The sequence below is a fragment of the Scyliorhinus torazame genome, chromosome 6 (assembly GCF_047496885.1).
Source record: "Scyliorhinus torazame isolate Kashiwa2021f chromosome 6, sScyTor2.1, whole genome shotgun sequence".
NCBI lineage: Eukaryota > Metazoa > Chordata > Chondrichthyes > Carcharhiniformes > Scyliorhinidae > Scyliorhinus > Scyliorhinus torazame.
Window position 1 is genome coordinate 102,643,213 of NC_092712.1, and position 27,638 is coordinate 102,670,850.

The window sequence follows — 27,638 nt, forward strand, 5'->3', positions numbered from 1 at the left end:
ACGGTCTCCACCATGGCGGAGGCGGAAGTGACTCCCTCCACTGCGCATGCGCGGGAAACTGTCAGTGGCCGCTGACGCTCCCGCGCATGCACCGCCCCGAGATGTTATTTCCGCGCCAGCTGGCGGGGCAACAAAGGCCGTTTCCGCCAGCTGGCGGGGCGGAAATTCCTCCGGCGTCGGCCTAGCCCCTCAATGTTGGGGCTCGGCCCCCAAAGATGCGGAGCATTCCGCACCTTTGGGGTGGCGCGATGCCCGTCTGATTGGCACCGTTTTGGGCGCCAGTCGGCGGACATCGCGCTGTTTCGGGAGAATTTCGCCCCAGATTTCTAACAAAATTGGTCCATTTTTGCAGTGTTGTGCTGCCAGCCCAAATAAAATATGAGCAGGCTTGATTTTGTGGTCTGGTTTTTCCTCTGGGTTAGACTTGACAGTGTTGATTGCAATTGTTCGTCTTATTGGATCTGTATTTCGAATGTTACATTGCATCCTGCAGTTCCTCCGCCCTGATTTCATTGCTTTTCCTGAAACTGTGTTTTTATCAGTTGCTTATTTCATTTGTAGCAAGCAAATTGATCAGCATGGGGATTTCCCAGAGCGATCCAATGCCAGTTTTAGATTGGATAAGGAGAAAACAACGAATGAATAGAAGTCACAACTAGGAATACTCATGCATCAGTTATTGTCTGGCCGACATTCAACTAAATGTTGAATTTGGCACCGTCACAATCATTACTGACCCAGCGTCCACAGTTCAGTGGCCCAATCAACAATGTGCTCTCCATTATTAGTGACCATATATGGTCATCTATTCATTTACTGCTACCTAAATGAATTGTGAGGACCTCAGTTTAAACCACGTGCTATAATTTAACTTCTTTACAAATGATTTATATATTTAATGATAAAGCACCATTGTGCTTCCTCGACCAAATCTGCTCCTTTGGATGCGGATCCAGTCTCAGGGGTAAATACGTCTGCTGGGGTTGCTGAACAAAAAAGGACAGAAGAGAATTGGAAGAGGCTAACATCAACATCAATAGCATTACTTTAAACATTATTTATGAATTATTTTGCAGTTGTAACATTTGGGCATTTGCCTTCCACGCCAATTCCTCAGAAATTCCCATATATCCTTGTTTTCTTTTCTGTACAGGACCAATGCAAGGTTCCCTGTCTGGTCAGGTAGCAGCAGGAATGCATAATAATAATAATAGCAATCTTTATTGTCACAAGTAGACTGCAATGAAGTTACTGTGAAAATCCCCTCGTTGCCACATTCCAACGCCTGTTCGGGTACACTGAGGGAGAATTTAGAATGTCCAAATTACCTAACAGCACGTCTTTTGGGACTTGTGGGAGGAAACCGGAGCACCCGGAGGAAACCCACGCAGACACGGGGAGAACGTGCAGACTCTGCACAGACAGTGACCCAAGCTGGGAATGGAACCTGGGACCCTGGAGCTGTGAAGCCACAGTGCTAACCACTATGCTGCCATGCCTATTCATTGGTAACCTAACATCAAAATATGTAGGAGAGGCAGTTGATGAAGGAGCAGTACACACGGAAGACTTTGTTTTACAAAAAGAAGCCATCACTAAGTTATACCACATGCTGCAAACAGATTCACAGCACATCTTTGCCAGAGGTATCAAAATACATAAAAAGAAAGAGGGGATATTGTTGTTTTTTCATGAGCAGTGTTGTAACTCCTAGTGAAAGACGGAATATAGGGGCTTTGTTGTATGATTTGCTGATGGTTATTGCAGACCATAGAAGGACAAAAATAAAGGGAAGCAGCTGGTTGACATGAAGCTGGAACTGACATGTGTCACCTTACTGCCCATCTCCAGCTTTTTGTCTGGCCTTCCTCTACAAGATTTGTTCTATCTCTTCCTCATCTAGAGAATTATGTATTTGTTCTTATAGTATTAAAAAAAATCCAGGGATCAGCATTCAGCTCATATTGGGAATGATGATGGATGCGTGACACGATTGCAATCCATGTTAGACTTTTATTATTGGCCTGCAGTAATGAATAATCATTACACAAATATCAGAAATAGAGAAATTCATCGCTGCTAATTAATAGCTGAGAAGGTGGGTGACTCAGGTACAATTCTTGACCTGTAACATTAGCTGATCTCAGCCAGGCATACAGTGGATTGTTATTTTTGGACTTGGGAGGGTAAAAGATGATTTCTGTTCTTGATTTCTGTCCCATGGTACCTGCTGTTCTCGAATATTGGGTGAAAAGAGGATTGAAATCAGCTATGGACAAATAGTCTTTAATAATATTGAACACTGCAACCATACTCCAGCATGAGTCAGCATATTCAGGAAAGGAAGGGTAACCGAAAGAAAGCACAATCCAATTGTATTTGAGAGACTGTTGACTTGCCAATTGGCTAGCCTTCCATCAGATCATTTCATTTTAATGGCTTTATAATAACCATATGGTGTCATAAGAATTGCATTTCCTACAGCTCCCTGAAGGCGGAAACTGGTGAATTGTTTTTCCATGTTAGTATCATGTCTTGCAAAAACTTGTCTTTCAGGCATTAATCATCAAGATTGAAATGTAAGGGTGGGGCACAAGGTGGAGTCTGGAATTCCTGTTTTCACTTTTGATGATAGCCCTTTCCTTATATGTAAAACTTTAATGGAATTAGTTGGATGAGCTTTTTGGGAGTGGCCTGATAATCTGCAAAGTCTTTTCAGGTCCAATGTTCCAAAAACAGTTATAATCATTTGCCCTCCAAAGAAAATGCGACGCAGATTTGTGGTATTCTATGGCTAAGCAGATGGCAACTAAAATAAACTTATGGGATTTTTTTTATTTTCAATATTATCTGAGAAAATGACAAAACTATTGTGTTTATGTTGTAACTTATTTCCCTATTACTGAAGCGTTGGTTCAAATTTGAGGCAGGATGTGAATCAAAAGGGAAGTATTAAAATTGATTTTTGGAATAGTTAATTATATTTTCATATTTGCATTGGAGACACCCTGAAAATATGCTGTGACTAATTGGAAGAAATTTGAAGAAATTTAATGGCCCTTTTTGTGTTTTCTGTAACAAAGGTGGCATTGACTGTAGTTTCTGGTTGGTGTGTTGAAACAGGATTATTATTGGCATAACAAATGTGCGCTACCATCTTTTTGATTTTACACCAAACATAAAACTCAAAAGCTGTGTTCCATGCAAGTCCGCTTCAGGCAATATAACAAACAAAAGCAGCTGAAAGCACTGAAATGATGGGTAATAACGGGGAAAAGTGTTAAGCTTTGGCGTCATCAGATGAACTGAGCAGTTTGTGGTTCTATCTCTCGATGGAAAAGAAGCAACTCTTAAGAATGTTATTTTTCCCATTTAAAAAGTAGTTACCTCTGATCATTCGTTGTAGTGATTAGTATCTTTTCAAATAGCTATGAACCCCAGTCTGATAACAATCGATAACATGGATGAAAATATACATCATCATTGCGGACAACCTGCTTCACAAATAAAGAAAGGGTCACTATGTATTCATGTTCATGAATAGAACAGAAATGACAAGAAATCTGAGTGCAAATTTTGACATTTAATTTAAGTGGACAACTTCCAAGCAGAAGCTTATGCAGTGACTCATAAAGCACACAGCCTTTTCCTATGCTGCACGCTAAACTGCAGGAAAGGTTCTGGCATCCTGTGCACAGTATGATTTTATGGTTCCATGCTTCCAGAACTGCACAAAAGTGCTTTGTGCTTCGTTTACTGTTGGCTGATATTCCATGGCTTAATGAAAGGCAGGAGGATAAAATCGCACAATTTGCAGCCACAGTCTGGATCAGTTTGATTTTCCACTGCTGGCAGAAATAAATGCACAGAGGAAGGTTTCTTTTTCATTTCTAAATGTGTGCACAATTATATAGAAACTAATATATATATATATATATACATATATACAAATTTCCATGTGACCACTTACTTTACGACAGTTAATATGTTCCTAGTTTTGAAAATATAAAACATGAAAGTGTAAAATCTGAGCTGTGATGGTCTGTTGCAGCAGAAATCCTCGTCTTAGTACAACAGTGAAACCAATCTGAATATCATGGCAGTAATTCCATGATTTAAGTCAAATATTATTTGATGAGAAATCCCTGATTGCTTTCAGATACTGCAACAAAATAGTAATCCTAACTGATGATGTGGTGACCAAATATCCTCCGTCTGTACAGAAGGAGGCTTTGAAACTGCACAATGCTTCCTGTTTAGTTTGTTGTAACTTCAACCGGAGGCAGCAAACGAGGGCCAAAAGTTAGACTGGGATCGACATGACCAGAGACCAGCTTTAGGTGGGAATTATCACTTAACATTATGAAATACAGAATCTCTTCCTGTGTCGAACACCATTGTATCTATTAGTGTAATGGGACAAAGGTGGCGATCCAAAAATCTGAATTTCCATACCTCTGCCCTCTTGGTCAAAGGAGGCAGCCGCTTATATACCTGGTGAAATAATGGGAACAATCTTACCGTGGAGTGGGATCAGTGCATGTGGCAGAGGGTGGTGGCTGAGGTGGGCGCACTTCATAACATTGTTATTTGTGTGAGACTGGCAATTTTAACTTCAGGCCATATTCCGATTTGTTGGCTGGCAAACTAAATTGCAGGATTAAAAAGAATCCTGAAAGCAACAGCTATGAAGAAAGCATTGACATAAACCAGCAGTATGTCTTTTGGCTTGAGTGAATACCAAATTCTGGGCTCCCGGCAGGAAAGCCAAGCTCAAAGTTACTTCAGCTGAAGTACTACAGAACTGTGAATCCAACAGGCCTGAAAAGATGCCACCCGCCCAATTTATGTTGTGCAATTTCGAGCAGCAATCTGATGGTATATTTAAAGGATGAAAGCACCCCTTGCATCAATGTTTCGTTCACTGAATCAAAGAAGGGTTTGAATTTTGGATTTGGATTTTCTTCATTTGTGTGATGTGGTTGTTTCCGTAGAGCCAGCTTTTATTACCCATCACTAATTAGTCCTTGAGAAGAGGAGGTGAATTGCATTCATGAAATGCAGCAGACCATATAGTATAGGTACTCACAATGCTGTTAGATAGGAGACCCAATGGTGATGAAGAAACAGAACTTCCAACCAGAATGGTAAGTGGCATGGAGGATTATGCTGGTGTTGCCAAGTGCCTGCTGCTTTTATCCTTTTATATGGTGGTGATGATAGTTTGGGAAGGGCTCTGGAAGAAGGCTCCTGGTGAGTTGCTGCAGAGCATCTTGCACTTGGCAAGCACTGCAGCTGCAATGCACTGATAAAGGAGGGAGTGAATGTTTAAAGTTGTAATTTGGTTGCCAATCAAGCGGGCTGATTTGGCCTGTATGGTTGAGCTTCTTGAGTGTTGTTGGGGCCGCACACATCCAGGCAAGTGGAGAAAATTCCATCACACTCCTGACTTGTTCCTTTTGATGGTGAAAAGGCTTTTGGGAGTCAGGTGGTGAGTTACTTGCCTCAGAATACCCAGTTTCTGCTCTTGTATATGTGGCCGGATTGTATAAGTTTCTGATCAAAAGTGACCAGCAGGATATTGATGATGGGGATTTCAGATGGCAATACTGTAACATGTCAAGGGGAGTTGGCTAGATTATCTCTTGTTGGAGATTGTCATTGTCATTTGGGATGTGAGTCTTGATGTTGTTCAGGACTTTTGGGTGCAGCATGGATTGCTTCAGTATCTGAGGAGGTGTGAATAGTACTTAACCCTCCAAGCATCAGGGAACATCTCAATTTCTTATCTTATGATGGAAGGAAGAAATAGCTGATGGAGCAGGTGAAGATGGTTGGGTCTAGTACATTGCTCCGAGGAACTCATGCAGAAGGTCCTGTGACTGGGATAATTAGCCTTGATGAATCAAAATCATCTTCATTTATGTTACTTCCCTTTGATTCCCATTGACTTCAATTTTCCTAGGTCTCCAGATGCCACACTCAATCAACATATCACACACAGTCACTCTCACCTAAGTTATGAAATTTCTACCATCTGGTGTGTTTGGAACAAGGTTGTAATGAGGTCTAGAAATGGATAGTTCTGATGGGACCCAAACTGAGTGTCTATTTCTTCTGCATGTAAGAATTGGCAGAAATTTTCCTGGACGTTTTGTGACCAGAGGTAAGGGAGAAATGTTTTTCCCACAAGTGGGAAGATGATGCCCCCAGCCTAGTGAACCCTGGATAGAGGTGATGAATTAAGTGAACTGTATCCCTGCCACTATCACTACTATCCAAAAATGGGCAGGTTAAGTGGATTGACCATGCTAAGTTGCCCCTCTGTGTCCAAAAATATGAGATTATGTAGGGTTACAGGAATAGGGCGGGAGAGTGGGCCTGGATAGAGTGCTCTTTTAGAGGGTAGGTGCACACTTGATGGACCGAATGGCTGTCTTCTGAATTGTATGGATCCCCCGATTGGCATGGGTCTGAATACATTACAGGAAAATGCCCACACAAAGTCAACAGTTGTGAGTGTAGTTCCTCTTTTCTCCTCTCCCACTCTTACCTAACATTTTGCCACACTGTCTCTCCTTACTACTCCAGCACTCAGAACAATTACACAAACACATTATGCCATCTTCCATTCTCATTGCCAGTACACATTGAGCGCCGACTTACTATCTTCACTATTGTCATGTTCTTGCTGTCACCTGACGTCCTGCACCTCCTCTCGGCTCATTCATCAATTCCCAAGCATTCTCCCTCTGCAAGAGAAGAAAGTGCACAACACCAGAGAAAGAAAGGTCAGGTGGAAGAGCGCCAATCACAGTCCTCAGACAAGTTAATAGGAGGCAATGTAAAAGTACAAGGAAGAAATCATGGCAATGGTGAGGCTGGCAACATCACTCAGTAGGGTTACTACTTACACCTTATTCCCTTTTATGCCCTACAAGCCATATCACCCTCTGTCGGCCTCAAACTGTACATCCAAGCCTACCATATGTTATTCTGCAGCCCTTCATTGGCATCCTGACCATAAGACCATAAGACATAGGAGCAGAATTAGGCCACTCGGCCCATCGAGTCTGCTCTGCTATTCAATCATGCCTGATATTTTTCTCATCCCCATTCTCCTGCCTTCTTCCCATAACCCCTGATCCCTTTATTAATCAAGAACCTATCTATCTCTGTCTTAAAGCGACTCAGTGATTTGGACTCCACAGCCTTCTGCGGCAAAGAGTTCCACAGATTCACCACACTCTGGCTGAAGAGATTCCTCTCATCTCTGTTTTAAAGGATCGTCCCTTTCATCTGAAATTTGGTCCTCTGCTTCTAGTTTTTCCTACAAGTGGAAACATCCTCTCCATGTCCACTCTATCCAGGCCTCGCAGTACCTTGTAAGTTTCAATAAGATCCCCCCCTCATCCTTCTAAACTCCAATGAGTACAGACCCAGAGTCCTCAACCGTTCCTCATGCGACAAGCTCTTCATTCCAGGGATCATTCTTGTGAACCTCCTCTGGACCCTTTCCAAGACCAGCACATCCTTCAATAGACACGGGGCCCAAAACAGCTCACAATACTCCAAATGGGGTCAGCCCAGAGCCTTATATAGCCTCAGAAGTTCATCCCATTCTCCTGCCTTCTCCCCATAGCTGTCTCAGAAGTACATCCCTGGTCTTGTATTCTAGACCTCTCGACACGAATGCTAACATTGCATTTGCCTTCCTAATTGCTGACTGAACCTGCACGTTAACCTTAAGAGAATCATGAACAAGGACTCCAAGTCCCTTTGTGCTTATCATTTCCGAAGCATCTCCCCATTTAGAAAATAGTCCATGCCTCATTTCTCCTTCCAAAGTGCATAATCTCACACTTTTCCACATTGTATTCCATCTGCCACTTCTTTGCCCACTCTCCTAGCCTGTCCAAGTCCTTCTTCAGCCCCTTTGCTTCCTCAATATTACCTGTCCCTCTACAGATCTTTGTATCATCTGCAAACTTAGCAACAGTACCTTCAGTTCCTTCTTCCAAATCATTAAAGTTGTGGTCGCAGCACCGACCCCTGAGGCACACCACTATTCACTTGCCCCTTTCCTCTCGGCTCTTTTTATCAGCAAGACCCTACTTTAAAAAACTGATGAAGAAGACACCTTGGAGAAGGCCAATCATCTTGAGGAAGTTCGAATGTGTACTCCATTTTGCTAAGCAGATATGGGCTCTATGGATGGATTAGCTCGTGATTTAGAAAGAATTTGATGAAACACACTGAACACATAAGCAGGAGGACACATAAGGACATACTGGCACTGGAGCGGGTCCAGCGGAGATTCGCACGGATGATCCCAGGAATGGTAGGCCTAACATACGATGAACGTCTGAGGATCCTGGGATTATATTCATTGGAGTTTAGGAGGTTGAAGGGAGATCTAATAGAAACTTACAAGATAATGAATGGCTTAGATAGGGTGGACGTAGGGAAGTTGTTTCCATTAGCAGGGGAGACTAGGACCCGGGGGCACAGCCTTCAAAAAAAAAGAAGTCACTTTAGAACAGAGATGAGGAGAAATTTCTTCAGCCAGAGAGTGGTGGTCTGGGGAATTTATTGCCACAGAGGGCGGTGGAGGCCGGGACATTGAGTGTCTTTAAGACAAAAGTTGATAAATTCTTGATTTCTCGAGGAATTAAGGGCTATGGAGAGAGAGCGGGTAAATGGAGTTGAAATCAGCCATGATTGAATGGTGGAGTGGACTCGATGGGCCGAATGGCCTTACTTCCTCTCCTATGCCTTATGGTCTTTTGGTCTTATGGAGCAGATCCTAGTGGTGGCGAAGACCTAGGTGATTATATTCCAGAGGGTTTTGTTCTCTCCTTGCTCCACGAGCAAAGGAGCAACAGGCATGATGAGAAAATGCTTGAAGTACACCAGTAATTATTTGAGGTGTTGGAAGGCTTGCCAAAGCCTTCCATTGCCATGCTTGTGAGTATGCTGGGGTCCACTTTGCATATGTGGAGATCAGCCGCATGATGTTTCTGCACTACAATCAAAATTTCCATTCAGCTGAATTTATAACATTATTCTGAATATGTAATCGCTTAGGCAACATTACAACAAGATAATATCTGAATGGGTTATCGATAATTTCAAAACGTATAATGTAAGGTATGTTTCGCCTCCCATAGATAATGATTAGATGATCCTGCATTGCAGTAGGTTCATACACTAACTTATGTTGCAGTATAATAATCATTTTTTTCCCACATTTAAGTATGCCGAGAAGAATTCTTTGAATCGACTGGCACGTTAACCTCTCCAAACTATCTGAATAGCTACTCTTATAATCAAGGGTGCATCTATACCATTACTGTGGAAAACAACAAACAAATTATGCTCAACTTTACGGATTTTAAGTTAGAAGGGCATCAAACCTGTACCTCTGGCTATGTTGAAATTAGGTAAGTGTCTTTTTTTTCTGCTGTTCCTTATCTGAGTGTTTAGGTATTCCAGATTCTATAAACTCTTCAAACGATCTGAGTTTTAACTTACAAATTAAGAATCTAGTGTGTTATACGAGTTCAATTTTGTATCAAACTGTCTAATAGTGATTGCAAACTCTTAAGCTACAATTGCTAAATAGATTAGAAGTGATTACAGTGCAACAGCTTTGAACTAGACTAGTAGGGCCGGATCTTGGGTAGGTAGTTCGACTCAGGAAACATCCTGATTCATCAGTCCACCTCGGTGCAAACACATGGAGCAAGATTTTACAGCTGTTCCCACTGACATGATCCTCTGGTACCGTCTCTGCTGCCAACCCCCCACTACGGGTTCCCCAGTGGCAGAGAGTGTGAACAATGGGAAACCCAGTTGACAGTAGCAGGACTGGAAGTTCTTGCCGCAGACCAATGGTGAACTGCATCCACTGCACTGGTTGGCCTAAGTTTGAAGCTCGGAGTATTTTAATTCTCATCCCTATGCCACTCATTAGCCGCCTGCATATAATGGGCATGAAAATGGTGCTGGCTGGTGACAAGAGGAGTGCTTTGGTTAGCCAATACTAGGAGCAGCTCACGGGCATACCGGTGAGACCCAGGAAAAGGGTTTTGGAGGGTCTTTGAAGAAGGACATGAGGTGATGGTGAAGTGGGGGCAGTGCCCAGAGTGGGAAAGGTTGTGATGTTCCTTGTAGGGCCCAGGGATATATTCCTGCCCCTTCTAGTTTCGCAAAGGAAATCCTGGAGGACCTCTTCTCTCTGTAAACCTGTTGCAGGCCAACTTCGGCCTGATAAGAAATAACATACAGCCGGAGAAGATTAGCTCCAGGGAATGATACAGCAGAAAAGGAGGTTATTTGGTTCATTGTGCCTGCCCAGCTCTTAGTAAAATCTGCCCAATTAATCTCACTCCCACTGCTCTTTTCCCTCAGCCCCCAAATTTCTCCTTCCAGTTCATTTTGGATCTGCCTCCACTACATTTACAGGCAGTCACAATCCTTCCCCACTCATTCCTCTGTTAAAATATAATGGAAATTATTTTAATGCATCAGAATCCTGATTTCCATCAATTCATGGCACTCTTAATCTTCTTTATGCACAGGAACATTAGAGCAGGAGTCGGCTATTTGCCCCTTCGAGCCTGCTCCACCATTCAATAAGATCGTGACTGATTTGCTTGTGTTCTCAGCTCCACTTTCCTGTCTGTCTCCCCATGAACCTTACCTAATAAATATCTCTCACTCAGCCCTAAATATATTCAAAGACGTAACCTCCACTGCTTTATGGAAAAGAGAATTTCACACACCAAAGACACTTTGGGAGAAGATTTTCTCCTCACCTCTGTCTTAATGTTTAAATTATGTTCCCTAGTTTTAGCCTCCCTCACTAGAGAAAACATCCATATTTGCCCTATTGCTGCCAGTTTCACCAGGCGGAGACAGCTGGTGATCTGGAGGGGTGATGGTCACTTATGAGTCCTCTGCCCTGAAAGGGGCAGAGAGCCAGGGAGGGTTCCTAAGGCTGCGGTTCAGGTGTCCGCTGGTTGGGGTGAGCTCTTCTCATCCCTTGCTCCCTCTGCAATGGGGCAGGATTTCTGAGGAGTGGCAATACCTGGTGGGCTCCTGATTGAGCTTGGCCCTTGATGATACAGCTGGGGTATCAGGGTGTCCAGACGGGTAGCCTGGGTGGGCTCTCCAATGACCAGAGGCTTTCTGAATGTTCAAAGGACACAGGTAGCACTCAGCAGTGTGAGCAACCAGGAGTCTGTAAGTAGCACCAAGGGGGTGCATTTAAAATACAGACTGACAGCAATGGGATCTGAGCCAGGTTACCCGACCCCGAGGGGGACAGCCCAAGTCCACAGACCTGGCACCAAGTCACTACCCGCTACTGCCCCCAGCAAAGTAAGCTTCCCCCAGCAAGCCTGACAGTTTTCGATAGTTTTTCATTTTGTTTTAGCCTCTCGCTCCCCCTCCGCAGCCATCGCCCCAGGCCATGTTTGTAAATATTTGCGTCCGTGAGACATCCCCCTGAGAGGAGCGGAGCAAGACGGAAGGGCGGAGCATAATGTGTCCAACTTTTGAATCACAATTAAATGCATGCAATTGCTGGTTTTGCATGTCACTGCGGCGCGGGTGCAAACCTCGTTATCGCCACCAGATAGGGACCGGAGCATGGCACCTGTATTTGCGAGGGCGCAGACCTCGATTTTGGCCGGACGCCACCTGATCACAGCTCGTGTCTGTGGCATCGCGAGGTGGAGAGTTTCGCCTACGGTCTCACCAAGGTGCTGTACAGTTGTGGTGAAACTTCCCTACTTTTATATTCAATTCCTCTTGCAAAAAATGGCAACATTCCAATTGCCATAATTCCTACTCACTTGCTGCACCAACATACTAACTTTATGTGATTCATGTATCAGGATACCAAGATCCCTCTATACGTCTGAGTTCCTCAATATTGAAGTAGTATACTGTTTTTCTATTCTTCTTTCCAAAATGAATGAGTTTACATTTACCCACGTCATACACCATGTTACAATTTTTTACCCAGTCAGGTATTGTGTCTATATCCCTTTGCAGACTCTCGACAGGTATCTCATGCATGTTGAGAATCGAGCAATAAATATTACGTTGAATGTACAGCATGGATATTGATCTTATTTGCCCAACCAGCCTGGCCTGGTGTTCATGCTTTGCACCAGCCTCCTCCACATATGTCATTTAACTAGGGCTGGGCAAGGGGGAAAGGGACCCGGGCGGGTGCCTCCACGCTGGCCGGTTTAAGCCGGCCAGTGAACGGGAGTGAGGTGGGGGGAGGGGCTGCGGCCATCGGAGCCTGGCAGAACAGGGTCCGAGTGGTCTAGCCGGGGTGGAGAGTTGGGGGGAGGAACCAAGGTTAGGAGGAGTTTTACAAGAGGCAGTGGACGGGAGGAGCTGGAGACCTGGGGTGGGGGGGGGGGGGGGGGGGGAGCTGTGTAAGATTAAGGGTGACTACGGGTAATCCCTGATTCCTTTTTGTCATTTGTTTATGTAAACATGCGGGTTGAGGTTTGGGGGTTGGTGGGTAGATGGGATCGTTGTTACTATGGGGACAGACATATCTTGCTGATTATTGTTTATTGTTGATGGATGTAAATGTGGGAGAAAATGTGAAAAAAGAGGCGAATAAAAAAATTATTAAAAAAAAGAATATAAGAGGCTGAGATGGACACAAAACAGTAGCCGCCCAGTGGAATGCATTTTATTTTTAAACTCATACTGCATTTTGATTTTGAAATTTTAGGCCCTAACCGTGCATATTTATTTGTCCTTTATTAAAAAGCAAATAACTTGTTTGTCTCGCTCAAGAAGCTCCTTTTCATAATATGTATTGAATATCATATGATTTAAATAGGAGCTGACTTATTGAGTACTTGGAGAAAAAGGCAAAGAAAGTTAGTTTTCTAAAGAAAGACTGTAGCACTATGTGACCCAGAGAGCTGGATTTTCCTCAGGGAGCATTCACAACTGGAAGTGGTTTTGATGGGACTTCCACCCAGGGCCTGCATCCCGCAATTATCCAAACCCATTTTCCAAGGTCAGGGACTAATCCTTCATGTAGGATGGAGTCCTGGCAGGAAAGCTACCAAATAACCACATGGGGCTGCATGGTGGCACAGTGGTCAGCCCTGTTGCTTCACAGCGCCAGGGACCCAGGTTAAATTCCGGCCTTGGTCACTGCCTGTGTGGAGTTTGCACGTTCTCCCCAGGTCTGCATGAGTTTCCTCTGGGTGCTCCAGTTTCCTCCCACAATCCAAAGATTAGGGTTAGGTGGATTAGCCATGATAAATTGTCCCTCAGTGTCCAGGGATGTGCAGGTTAGTGTATGGGGTTACAGGGATAGGGCAGGTTGGACGGGGGAATGGACATGGGTAGTGTCATGATATTCAAACACACACATCATGATGGACACACCAACAGACAAATCAGAACACACAACACCACAACCAATCACACACAAAGACAGGAACCATATAAAAGCATGAACACGACACCTGGTGGACAGTAGGTCTGGGGACAAGGACACGGACACGACCTGTTTTAACATCACAAACAGGGAATCCCCACGTGCAGAGTATCAAGACAAAGTTGTACATAGAAGGTTTAAATAAAATAGCGTTGTACCATATACAACTGTGTTGGCTCATCTGTGTGTCAGAACGCCCAACACCACAGGTAGAGTGCTCTTTCGAAGGATCGGTGCAGACTCCTTTTGCACCGTAGTGATTTTATGATGTCTGGAATCCACCACTCCAATTGAGGAGGTTTTCGCCATTGCAGTCCCTGGCAAATCAGGAACAGGGATTAAAGGTGGCCAAAGTGCACAAAAACGTTACAAAAAAAATGTTTAAAAGAGATGCTCCCCATATACAGCAAGCCCTCCAGGAAAAGGAATGGTTTTGAAGAGAGGGAAAGGTGTCCACCACCAGAATCCTCTCCATCTCAACATTAAACTCATGTGCTTCCTACCAGAATCCCAGGATGTGCTCCCACTCTACTGATGGTCCCTGGTCTCAGCTGTAATTGATATGGAATACAACAGAAACGTCTGACTTCTCTGGCCAGACCTCCCATAGCTTTTTATAGGCAGACATCCCTGCTGGGGGCTAGCGGGGGTGCTAGCAAGGGCATGCACCCACTGGTAAGTCCCCATGCCCACTCCTCAATTTTTGTCACTATGAGGCCTAATTTGCAGGTGTTTTAGCAGAAGAAAACATAGCCAAGAATTTTTTTCATATCCAGCTCTGTTTCTACCAGCTTCGTCAGTGCCAGGACAGCCATATTCCACACAAGCATGAGCGCTTCCATCCCCAAAATGATCTCTCTCCACCTTTAGCACTCTGTACAAATATAATCCAAAATCTTCAAAATCACTCATGACATGCTTGAAAGCTGCAAAACAGAGTATGTTTGCATTGCTACTGGAATATCTGACCTCAAATTCCATTGTTGGAAATGTAAAATGTTTATGCATATTACTTGCATGCACTGCAGGTAATGCAGCACAGAGAATAAAAATATTCCAAATGAGCCTTTGTTAGAAGAGCAATTGGTACCACATAAAAATACATTTACCTTTGTAGTTTCACCGTTGTCGAAGCTAGTGTTTATTTTGTGTAGTCATTGTGATCATTCTTAACCTGAACTGATATTTATTTCAGGAATGGAGGATATGAAACATCTCCCTTGGTCGGGCAGTACTGTGGATCAAAAGCCCCACCGCTCATCATATCTCATAGTAATAGGCTATGGATTAAGTTTAAGTCTGATGACACCCAGAATCATGTGTTTAAGGCTTATTGGGACGGCACTTCCACAGGTAATAGCCCTATATCAAATAAATATGGCAAAATAATAATTTCAGATTGCTTGCTACTGCTTTAATCTGGGCAAAGGGATTTTTGTCCTTGTAATTTTTATCCTGTAATTTACATGATGAATAAGGAAAGAATCAGGCTACCAGATTTAAATTAGTGCCTGACACTTGAGCATAGATATTACAAATGATTACAAACTGATCTGGCATGGATATGAATGGATGTGTGTTATGACCCAAATTTCTAAAAAAGCTAATTATCATTGATAACTGCACCAAAGTTCAAATTTGTGCATGTGTGGGGAGTACACTATTGGAAGAAGTTAAACACACTCTGTTCGGCCTAAAATCAGAGTTCTGCGTTTGCTGCCTTATTCCGACTCCATCTAGAGCTATTTTGTCGAAGGCCTGCATAAGAATGCAAATATGTTTGACCCCTCCAATTACAAGCAGTGAATGTGTACAGTAAAGACACGCCTTTTGCGACTTTCTTGTTCGTGTTTTCACCGACCTGCGCTTTGTACTTTGTATATTGAATCATCCAACATATGAACAATGTTCGTTTATCTGCATTTGAAATGCCTGAATCTCTGCACTGATTCTTGACAGATAAACTCTTTGAGCACAGCTTGAGAGAGAGATCGGTTCATTTACTGGATCAGAGATCATAGAATTTACAGTGCAGAAGGAGGCCATTTGGCCCATTGAGTCTGCACCGGCTCTTGGAAAGAGTACCTTACTTAAACCCGTGCCTCCACCATAACCCAGTAACCCCACTGTGGTAGTCGATGTAGAGGTATTACGGTACCTGGTAATGCTGGAACACCATTGGTAGATATTGTATCTGTCCTATTGGTCAAGCTGTATGGTAGCTCCGCCCTGCAAGGCGGGGTATAAGAGCCTGCGCCACCCAGCAGCCTTCTTACTGTACCTGAGCTGCTGGGGGAAAATCTAGCTTATTAAAGCCTTCAGTTGGACTACAACCTCGCTTTAATGGTCATTGATCGTGCATCAATTTAATGAGCTAGATTTAAAAGGATGGAGCTCCAAATCAAGCCAGAGTGTCTGCAACTCAGCCCCCATGCAGCGAACTCAGCGGCAACATTCAAGCACTGGCTGGCGTGTTTTAAAGGATATCTCGGAACGGCCGAAAACACACCCACAGGAGAACATAAATTGCAAGTCCTGCACTCGAGGGTGAGACCGGAAATTTACACCCTCATCGAGGACACGGATGACTTTGATGCAGCAATGTGAGCTGCTAAAAGGACATTATATTCGCCCGGTAAACCAGGTCTATGCCCGACATCTGTTAGCAACGAGACAACAAGTCCCTGGGGAATCGCTGGAAGAATTCTACCGTGCGCTCCTGGTGTTGGGGAGAAACTGCAGCTGCCCGCAATTTACGGCGAGCAACCACACAGAACTCTAGATCCGGGACGCTTTCATTGCAGGTATGCTATCCTCCCAAATCCGCCAGCGATTGCTGGAAAAAGACACCCCAAGCCTCAAGGAGGCACGGGCCCTTGCAGGCTCCATGGATGTGGGCTCCAGAAACGCCGGCGCTTACATTCCCGACCGCGCGGCAGCCCCCTGGGCAGCGTGGAACCCCTCCGCAGCCGACCCCGAGACATCCCCATCCCCCCACAAGCTTGTGCTGCAAGGTGGCCTGGCAACGCCGGGGGGCCCCGCTGCTACTTTTGCGGGCAGGCCAAGCACCCCCGGAAGCGCTGCCCGGCCCGCGCAGTGACCTGCAAGGGATGCGGTAAAAAGGGTCACTTCACGATGGTATGCCAGGCCCGTGCGTTCGCCGCGGTCTCCGGCGGCGATTGCGGACTGCCACCACAAACCTCTCCATGGTCCCCGTGCGGCCAGCGGGCGCCGCCATCTTCCTCCTCCAAGGCCACGTGCGCCACCCAGGCGCCGCTATCTTGTCCCGCGGACGCCACGTTCGATGGATGGGCGCCACCATTTTGTGCACCCCCAGCCATGTGCGACCAATGGGAGCTGCCATCTTGGATGGTCACCCAGGACCCCAGCTCGGCTGACCGCACACCGCCCAAAGAGAACACTCAACTGCTGCGATTAGCCTCGGTGACCCTGGACCAGTCCCGGCCTCGGAAATTCTCAACTGCTACAACAACGGTACTAATCAACGGGCACGAGACGTCCTGCTTAATTGACTCTGGGAGCACGGAGAGCTTCATACACCCCGACACGGTAAGGCGCTGTTCTCTCCTCGTCCACCCCGTTAATCAAAAAATCTCCCTGGCCTCCGGTTCCCACTCAGTAGAGATAAAGGGGTTTTGTGTAGCAAACCTCACAGTCCAGGGAAGGGAGTTTAAAAATTACCGGCTCTATGTCCTTCCCCACCTCTGCGCAGCCACACTCCTGGGTTTAGACTTCCAGTGTAATCTCCAAAGTCTAACTTTCAAATTCGGCGGTCCGCTACCCCCCTCACTGTCTGCGGCCTCGCGACCCTCAAGGTCGATCCGCCTTCCCTGCTTGCGAACCTCACCCTGGATTGCAAACCCGTCACCACAAGGAGCAGGCGGTACAGTGCCCAGGATCGGATCTTTATTAGGTCAGAGGTCCAAAGGCTACTGAGGGCAGGAGTCATTGAAGCTAGCAATAGTCCCTGGAGAGCTCAAGTAGTGGTGGTAAAGACCGTGGAGAAGCATAGGATGGTCATCGACTACAGTCAGACCATCAACAAGTTTACGCAGCTGGATGCGTACCCTCTCCCCCGCATATCCGACGTGGTAAACAGGATCGCGCATTACAAGGTCTTCTCCACAGTGGATCTTAAGTCCGCCTACCACCAGCTCCCCACCCGCACTAGTGACCACAAATACACTGCCTTCGAGGCAGATGGGCGGCTCTATCACTTCTTAAGGGTTCCCTTCGGTGTCACCAACGGGGTCTCGGTCTTCCAGCACGAGATGGACCGAATGGTTAACCGGTACCGTTTACGGGAAACATTCCCGTATCTCGATAATGTCACCATCTGCAGCCACGACCAGCAGGACCACGACACCAACCTCCGAAAATTCCTCCAATGACCGCAAAGATCATTAACCGTCCATATAACAAGGATAAATGCGTGTTTAGCACCGACCGCCTAGCCATCCTCGGCTACGTATAGCGAAATGGAGTTATAGGCCCCGACCCTGAACGCATGCGCCCCCTTATGGAGTTCCCCCTGCCTCACTGCTTCAAGGCCCTGAAGCGCTGCCTAGGGTTTTTCTCTTACTATGCCCAGTGGGTCCCCAACTATGCGGACAAGGCCTGTCCCCTGTTCCAATCCACAGTTTTTCCCCTGTCGATAGAGGCCCGCCAGGCCTTCAGCCGCATCAAAGCAGACTTTGCAAAGGCCACGATGCACGCCATTGACGAGTCCCTCCCCTTCCAGGTCGAGAGTGACATGTCTGACGTAGCTCTGGCGGCCACCCTCAACCAAGCAGGCAGACCCGTGGCCTTCTTCTCACGCACCCTCCATGCTTCCGAAATCAGCCACTCCTCAGTCGAAAAGGAGGCCCAGGCCATAGTAGAAGCTGTGCAACATTGGAGGCATTACCTGGCCGGCAGGAGATTCACTCTCCTCATTGACCAACGGTCGGTTGCTTTCATGTTCGATAATGCATGTTCCCGTAACAGCCTCCCCAAACAGGCGCCGGAATGTGGCGACTAGGGGCTTTTCACAGTAACTTAATTTGAAGCCTACTTGTGACAATAAGCGATTTTCATTTCATTCATTTCATTTCACAGCGGGGCAAGATAAAAAACGATAAGATCTTGCGGTGGAGGATCGAACTCTCCACCTACAACTACGAGATCTTGTATCACCCCGGGAAGCTAAACGAGCCTCCTGATGCCCTGTACCTCGGCACATGTGCCAACGCACAAGTGGTCCACCTCCGAGCCCTCCCACGAGGACCTCTGCCACCCGGGGGTCACTCGCTTTTTCCAGTTTATCAAGACCCGCAACCTGCCCTACTCCATCGAGGAGGTCAGGACAGCCACCAGGGACTGCCAAATCTGCGCGGAGTGCAAACCGCACTTCTATCGGCCAGAGAAAGCGCACCTGATAAAGGCTTCCCGTCCCTTTGAACGCCTCAGCATGGACTTCAAAGACCCCCTCCCCTCCGCCAACCGCAACACGTACTTCCTGAACGTGATTGATGAGTACTCCCGGTTCCAATTCGCCATCCCCTGCCCCGAAATGACCACAACCTCCGCCATCAAGGCCCTCCATAGCATCTTTGCACTGTTCGGGTTCCACGCTTACATATATAATGATAGGGGGTCCTCCTTTATGAGCGACGAACTGCGTCAACTCCTGCTCAGCAAGGGCATCCCTCGAGCAGGTCGACCAGTTACAACTCCCGGGGTAACGGACAGGTAGAGAGGGAGAACGGAATGGTCTGGAAGACCGTCCTACTGGCCCTACGGTCCAGGAATCTCCCAGTCTCCCGCTGGCAGGAAGTCCTCCCGGATGCCCTCCACGCCATCCGGTCATTGCTGTGTACCACGACCAACCAAACACCTCACGAACATCTCCTTGTCTTCCCCAGGAAGTCCCCCTCTGGGACCTCGCTCCCGACCTGGCGGGCAGCTCCCGGACCAATCCTGCTCCGAAAACACGTGCGGGCGCACAAGTCGGACCCGTTGGTCGAGAGGGTTCATCTTCTCCACGCTAACCCCCAGTACGCCTACGTGGCGTACCCCGATGGCCGATAAGATACGGTCTCCCTACGAGATCTGGCGCCCGCCAGATCCCCACGCACACCCCAGCCACCAGTCCCACCCTCCCTCCCACCAGTGCACCTTACAGGAGAATCGGTCCTTCCGCCGGCCCCGTCTAGGCCCCCCCACCCACCGACGCACCCCGCAGACGCTCCCTTCCCAGATCAACCGTTTTCCCTACCAGCGCCGTCTAGGGGTGTTGAAGCTGCCACAGAGATCAAGGCCATGCTCCCGGAGTCACAGACGCCCGAGTCTCCACCGGAGTCACCACCGAAGCTTCGACGATCACAGAGGACGACCAGGGCCCCCGATCGACTGATTGCTTCATTTTAAAGTGTATAGTTAATTATGAATCTGTAAATAGTTACAAAACGCTGTACGGAGGTATTATGGTACCTCCGTAACTATAATCTCTGCCACGTTACCATGTTGTAATATCAAGCCACCACCCCCGCCGGAATCTTTTTTAACAGGGGGTGAATGTGGTAGTCAGTGTAGAGGTATTAGGGTACCTGGTAATGCTGGAACACCATTGGTAGATATTGTATGTGTCCTATTGGCCAATCTGTATGGTAGCTCCACCCTGAAAGGCGGAGTATAAGAACCCATGCCGCCCCAGCAGCCTTCTTTCTGTACCTGAGCTGCTGGGGGAAACATCTAGCTTATTAAAGCCTTCAGTTGGACTACAACCTCGCTTTAGTGGTCATTGACCGTGCATCACCCACCTAACCTTTTTGGACACTAAGGGCAATTTATCATGGCCAATCCACCTAACCTGCACATCTTTGGAGTGTGGGAGGAAACTGGAGCACCCGGAGGAAACCCACGCACACACGGGGAGAACGTGCAGACTCCGCACAGAATGACCCAAGCCGGGAGTAGGGATAAACTCAGAGAGTAGTGGGGCTCTGGAATAAAATACAGGCTGGTATTGTAGGTGCTGGCTTCCTGAATGTAAATGTCTTTATAAACCTTTTAATCCTTGATTCATGTGATCTCCCTGGCTGGTTTCAGTGACCCGAGGGGGAGGGAATCACAGAGACATTTTCCCGGATATATCTTACCCTGGTTGGCACTAGGTTTTTTCTCTTTTTCATTGGCCCCGCTTTTTAAATGGGTTCTGAATAAATCTGTCAGTGCTGGATATCGGAAACAAAAAGCCAAAATGTGGGGTTGAATTCTTTGCTTCGTGATACCGGCAGCGAGAATTGGGATCGGGCAGAGGATAGCGCGCAATGGAAAAATCGGGATTTGTGCCTGTCGCCTATCCGATGCCATGCTCCGGTTACTCGTTGGCGGCGTTATCGAAGTTTGCGCCCCATAGTGGCGGACCCATGCAAAACCGTCATTTTCAAGGATTTGAATATCATTAGTGGGTAGGACATTTCGTACTCCACTCCTCTGTGATTCTCCGCCCCTATTTGGTGGCAGTCACACAGGCACAAATTGGTGCAAGTATTTGCAAACGTGACCGCGGCGCCTTGGCTGTTGAGGAGGAGTGAGAAGGTAAGAGAACTCTCAAAATCTCTCCAAAATTGTCAGGCTGGCTGGGGTGGCTACCTGTGCTGGGGGGGAGTAGCGGAGATCAACGTGGGGCCACATCCGTGGACTCGGGCTGGCCTGGTTAACATCGCCATTGCTGCAGTTTGTGGATTTAAATGCAACCTTTTGGTGCTACTTACAGGCTGTTTCTGGCTGTTCACACTGCTGAGTGCTCACCCTGTCCGATAAAAGTTCAGAGAGCCTCTGGTTATCTGAGAGCCCACCAAGACTGCCACTTAGGAAACCTCAACCCCCAGCAGTATCACCAACGGGATGGCATGGCCAAGCTCAATCAGTGGCACACCAGGTACTGCTCAGTTCACTCATCAGAACCGCAGCCCCACGCTGGGGAAGCAGGGGAAAGCAGAGCTCACTCCAAACAAAGAATACATGACCATAGCCTTTGACACACTCCATTGCAGACTGCCCCTCTCAGCTATGCCCAACCCTCAGGACCACGAGCTGTCTCCAAGCGCTGCTTGTGCACCGCGCCATGCTCCCATCTATCCTGCCCCAGCGAGGAAACCTGACCAGATCACAATTATAACTTGTGTGTAGTACAGGTAAGCTCCCAGGAGACGCACACTTCCCTTGCTCACCCCCATCAGTAGGACCTGCCCACACACAAGCCTCTAAGCATGGAGGCGATTAGTGCACACGGTGACCTTCTCCACTGCACAACCAGTTGCCATCCTACTGGCGGGATATTACATGGCCCACCCAGTGAGGAGGCCCACAGGAGAAACAGGAGAGGGGCCACACAGGCTATCGCTGACACGAGTTGTGGCAGCCACCGGCATTCCTGTTGCAAGGGACAGGTGGTGAGGATAGAGGATCACCACATCATGGCCCGGTGCCACTCACTGATGGGGATAGGAGTGCAGGGGCTGGATGGCAACATATCGAGGGAGTAGGGTGAGGACTGGGTGTGGAATTAAAGTGGGATGGTTGTGTTGAGGTTGGCACTGCTGTACAACTCAGGGTCACCATGTAAACTGGTGGTTTTGAATGTTCAAATGAAACTCACCTTGCTGACATTTCTGTCCCTTTTCCACTGCTTGCAGAGAATAAATTTTGGAGTACAGCCAGCTATACTTACTATCTACCCGGCCGCTGCAGCCATTGCGGAGTCACGGGTGCTGGAGGAGCAGGGCCAGCTCAGGGATGGCCCTGCAAAGGGGAGCAAGGCCCAGAAGAGCAGTGGCCAGCCGGTGAGGCTCAATTGCTGGTCGCCCAGCAGGCCGATGAGGAAGTGTGAAGGAGGCGGCGCACCTATATACTGTAGGTGCCTGTCCTTCGAGGAGCTACCAGACCACCTGTGCTGCCAAATACTTTGGATAAACAGAGAGACAAACGCCATCTGCGACTTATGGTGGCACACCTGGCACTGCGGTGGTTTGGAGGAGGACATCTGCTCCCAGTGGCTATCAAGATGATGGTCGCCCTGAACCTTTATGCCTTTGGATTATTCCAGAGCTCGAGCGGGACCTATGTGGGATTTCACAGGTGCCTTCACACAGGTACATCCGCGCTATGAAGGATGCCCTACCCGTCCGGGCATCAGACTATATCACCTTCAATCTGCATCAGGCCCACCAGGATGCCCGGGCAGCAGGTTTCGCTGCCACCACTGGCATGTCCCAGGTCCAGGGGGTGACCGATGGCACACATGTCCCCCTACGAGCAATGGCTCATCAGTGGGTTCCCTTCATCAATAGGAATGTGCATCCCTGAATGTGCAGTTGGTGTGTGACCGTCTACATCCAATACCAAGGCAGCATGCACGATGCATGCATCCTGGCGCACTCTCAGGTTCCTGGCACCTTCAAGCGCTCCCTCGGATGACGAGCTGACTCTTGGGCGACAAGGGTTACCCACTGCATTCATGGTTGATGATGATGTGCAGCCGCCCCAGACCAATGCGGAGACCCATTATAACGACACCCATGCAGCAACCAGGAGAGTTATTGAGCAGTACATCGGCATCCTCAAGATGCGCATCCAATGCCTGGTCTGCTCTGGTTGAGATCTCCAATTTAGCCCCCGGAGCATCTTGAATATTGTGTTGGCCTGCTGTGCAACATCATGCAGCAGAGGGGGGGCATGCTGGAGGAGGAGGAAGAATTGCAGGCCTCATTTGTTGAGGAGGATGAGAAGGGTGCCCAGGATGATCAGGGTATGAAGCCCTGGCTGGCAGGGAAGGCCGCTCGACATGCGATCCAGGACCATCACACATGGGACCTCATCACTTTCTCATTTTCCAACTAAGAGTCCTGGCCACTGACAGTTCCGCTGTCCTTACCCACCTCTCCATGCCCCAAACCCCACCCCTACCCAACCCATCCCAACACTCATCAAACGTTAGAGGCAGGCTGAATTGTTGGTGCAAAAGTGTTTAATCGTGGGTATATACATGGTTATGACCTAACCCCTAACAATCACCTTTGTGCTGCACCCGTGGCAACTTTCTTATCTTTTGTGGTCTGCCATTCCTTCTAGGTGTCACCCCAGACAACAGACCCAGACAACATATCAGAAGTAGGGGCAGCCTGCTGCATATCGTAAACTCTGACCTGTGATGCCCTTGGTGACTGTCCCCTGGAGGGCCTGGGCCTGGTTGGGCCCGGCTGACTTTCAGGTGTCACAGGTGATGACATGCCACCCTGTTCAGCCCGCTGCCCATGAGATGCGCCAGTGTCAATTTGGGGGATTCGGAGGGGCTGAGGTGTTCCAGCACCTCTCCAGTGGGAAGTAAGGGCACCATCACTTCCTCCTCCCTCAGGGTGTTCTTGTCTAGAATGAGAGTGTGTGGTGAGTGGAGCGCTTATAAGCAGCTCCAGCTTGTCAGGCTTGTCAGGATTAATTCCGGTCCTGCCAGCGGGAATGGAATTGCTTTCAATTAATATGGGCAGAGGGCTGGTATTTTGCATGTCCTGAATCACTGAGCAAATTGCCGCTATTCAATTCCAGCGGGAACATATAGTGGTCGTATAGCACCCAAACGACACAGGGTCAGTAGTTGCCGGAGGATCTATCTTCCTGGATCTACCCGGCTTGCTATGCCTTGCGTGAGCTAACACGATCTCGCGAGACGTTGCGACCTGAATCCTGCCCATAATCTGCACATTAGAGCGAGACAACTAGTCCCACTCTAATATACGCTTGTCTGAACTACCAAGGATCCTGGGTTCTAACCCCTTTGCTTCGGAGACCTCAGGCGAGCGACATTCAGTGCTGTTTCCAACAAATGGGGTGTCCCCTAGGGGATAGGAAGCCCCCACGTGGTTGCCCTCTGGGCAGGGTGGCATCCTGACACTGTTGGTGCCACATAGGCACCTTGGCACTGCCACACTGGAAGTGCCACCTGGGTGCCAGCCTGGTGCTGCCAAAGTGATCATGTTACATGGGCTGGTTTAGCACAGGGCTAAAGAGCTGGCTTTTAAAGCAGACTAAGGCAGACCAGCAGCACGGTTCAATTCCCATAACAGCCTCCCTGAACAGGCGCCGGAATGTGGCAACTAGGGGCTTTTCACAGTAACTTCATTTGAAGCCTACTTGTGACATTAAGCAATTTTCATTTCATTTTCATTTTCATTTCAGCTGGCAGGAGTGCTGGCGTTGCCAAGGATCCAGGCTGACATTTTTCCTGCAGCGGGGATCGGGCCCATGGTTGCCCTGCCTGTGGGAGGTGGGGTGCGGGGAAACCCGAGGACGACCTTATGGGCGAGTTGGGGCTTTGGGGGGTTCAGGGATTTCAAAATGGCATCCTGATCTCTTCCTGCACTGAGGAGTTCAGGCGAGCGAAGCTCCTCAGTGCAGGACGTAGGAACTAAGTCGGCCTCTGTGGGGCGTTCCCCGCTGTGGCCCCGAATTGCAACAAAGTCCCAACAGATAGTATGGTGTTTCTCGGCACTGTGAATTCTGGGAAACACCCAGCTAAATGCGCTCGTCACGGGACTCTGTTGCAATTTGGTTAGATCGCACCCTTCGTCTCCCAAAAGGAGAACCTTGGCGGTGGTGTATACACAACAGGCCTAAAGCGTCAGTGAAGAGAAGTCGCACAGGTTATTGTGGAGTACTGTAACTGCCCAACTAATTCTGCCCTCGCATGGCAGGAACCTATCCAAATGAGTTCCATTCAAAAGCTCGTGCCTCCTTTGTGATTTCGCTATTTGTTAGGTTTCATGGGAACGTAATCCCTGCAAATGGCAGAGCGAGCTTTACTGTACTTCGAGTGAAGCCATTGGAAATGAATATCAGGCAACTGATGTAATGTTCTCTATATTGTTTTCTGGCCTATGAGCAGCGAGTAGCATATTGTACTGGCATTGCTAACATCTTTGTTCTCAGATGACTGATTGCAGTAACCACTTGTTTTTCTTAATGGAATTAAGTGTATATTTTTTTTCTTCAGGCTGTGGTGCCACCCTTACAACATCAACAGGTAGTTTTACCTCTCCCAACTATCCAATGCCATATTCACACAACGCAGAGTGCTACTGGCTGGTTCAAACTAGCGCAGGCAGTGTGATTGGGCTGCAGTTTGAACAATTCCATTTGGACTCCAGCGCTGGATGCAGTTATGATTATCTAGCTGTACGTATATTCTTATTTACATTTGATATTGAAAAGCAATGATATATTTTAACTAATATTTCAAGTAACCACATCTGCAGCAAGTGTTGGCTGCTCGAGGAACTTCGGCTCAGAATTGATGAGCTGGAGACCGAGCTGCACACACTGCGGCACATCAGGAAGGGGGAAAATTACCTGGACGCTTTGTTTCAGGAGGCAGTCACACCCGGTAGAATAAGTACTGTTAATTCGGACAGTGGTCAGGGACAGAGGGGTGTGACTGCAAGGGAGGCAGGTAGGGGGATCCTGAGTTTAGGAGTTGAGGAGCCTCAGCCCTTGACCTTGTCCAACAGGTATGAGGTACTTGCTCTCTGTGTGGATGAGGAAGAGGGCTGTAGGGAGGATGCGTTGACTGACCACTGCACCGTGGTACAGGAAGCCATTCAAGAGGGGGGAGCAAAAAGACAAGTGGTAGTTGTCGGGGATTCTATAATTAGGGGGATTGATGGCATCCTTTGTAAGCCAGATCGTGAGTCCCGCATGGTATGTTGCCTGCCCGGTGCCAGGGTGAGGGACATCTCTGATCGGCTTGAAAGGATTTTGGAGAGGGAGGGGGAGGATCCAGTTGTTGTGGTCCACGTTGGGACTAACAACATAGGTAAGACTAGGAAAGAGGACCTGTTTGGGGATTATCAAACACTAGGGACTAAATTAAAGAACAGGTCCTCCAGGGTTATCATCTCTGGATTACTACACGAGCTATGTGCCAATTGGCATAGGGTTGAGAAAATTAGGGAAGTTAACACGTGGCTAAAGGAGTGGTGCGGGAAAGAGGGATTCCATTTCATGGGGCATTGGCATCAGTACTGGGGCAGGAGGGACCTGTACCGTTGGGACGGTCTTCACCTGAACCATTCTGGGACCAGTGTTCTAGCGAATAGGATAAATAGGTTGGTCACAAGGACTTTAAACTAGCAAGTTGGGGGGAAGGGAAACGTAAAGCTATGGACAGTATAATGGTTAATGGAGAGCAAGGCAGCAGGTTACGTGACAGCTTATTATGTAGAGATATGGGTTCAAAGACAAGGAAAATTAGGAGAAAGGGTAAGAGGAAAAATAATTTGCAAAACGTTATTGATCAAGGTGTTAGGATTCATAACAAAGACATAAAAAACAGCAGAAGTGTACTTTACCTGAATGCTCGTAGTATACGGAATAAGGTGAATGAGTTGATGGCGCAAATCATTGTGAATGACTATGATTTAGTGGCCATTACTGAAACATGGTTAAAAGATGGTCACGACTGGGAGTTAAATATCCAAGGGTATCAGACTATACGAAAGGATAGAATGGACGGTAAGGGCAGTGGTGTAGCTTTGTTGCTTAAGGATGGCATCCGGGCAATAGTAAGGGATGATATTGATGCTATGGAGGACAAGGTTGAATCAATTTGGGTGGAAATCAGGAATAGTAAGGTGAAAAGGTCACTGATAGGAGTAGTCTATAGGCCACCAAATAGTAATAGGATAGTAGGGCAGGCAATAAGCAAAGAAATAACGGATGCATGTAGAAATGGTACAGCGGTTATCATGGGAGATTTTAATCTGCATATCGATTGGTTTAACCAATTTGGTAAAGGCAGCCTTGAGGAGGAGTTTATATAACGTGTCCGTGATAATTTCCTGGAACAGTATGTAATGGAACCTACAAGGGAACAAGCGATCCTAGATCTGGTACTGTGTAATGTGGCAGGATTGATTAATGATCTCATAGTTCGGGATCCTCTTGGAAGGAGCGACCACAATATGGTGGAATTTAAAATACAGTTGGAGGATAAGGTAAAATCAAACACTAGTGTTTTGTGCTTAAACAAAGGCGATTACAATGGGCTGAGAGAAGAACTAGCTAAGGTAGACTGGGAGCAAAGACTTCATGG

General features: G+C 47.4%; 1 protein-coding gene across 1 annotated transcript in view; it reads left to right on the forward strand.

Annotated features, from left to right (window-relative positions):
- cubn (cubilin (intrinsic factor-cobalamin receptor)) overlaps nt 1-27,638 on the forward strand; it is a 604,171-nt gene that overhangs the window by 138,508 nt on the left and 438,025 nt on the right. The window contains exons 21-23 of the mRNA XM_072510233.1: nt 9,257-9,443; nt 14,685-14,842; nt 25,542-25,723. Coding sequence (XP_072366334.1) covers nt 9,257-9,443; nt 14,685-14,842; nt 25,542-25,723 — 527 coding nt within the window. The remainder of the gene's footprint in view (nt 1-9,256; nt 9,444-14,684; nt 14,843-25,541; nt 25,724-27,638) is intronic.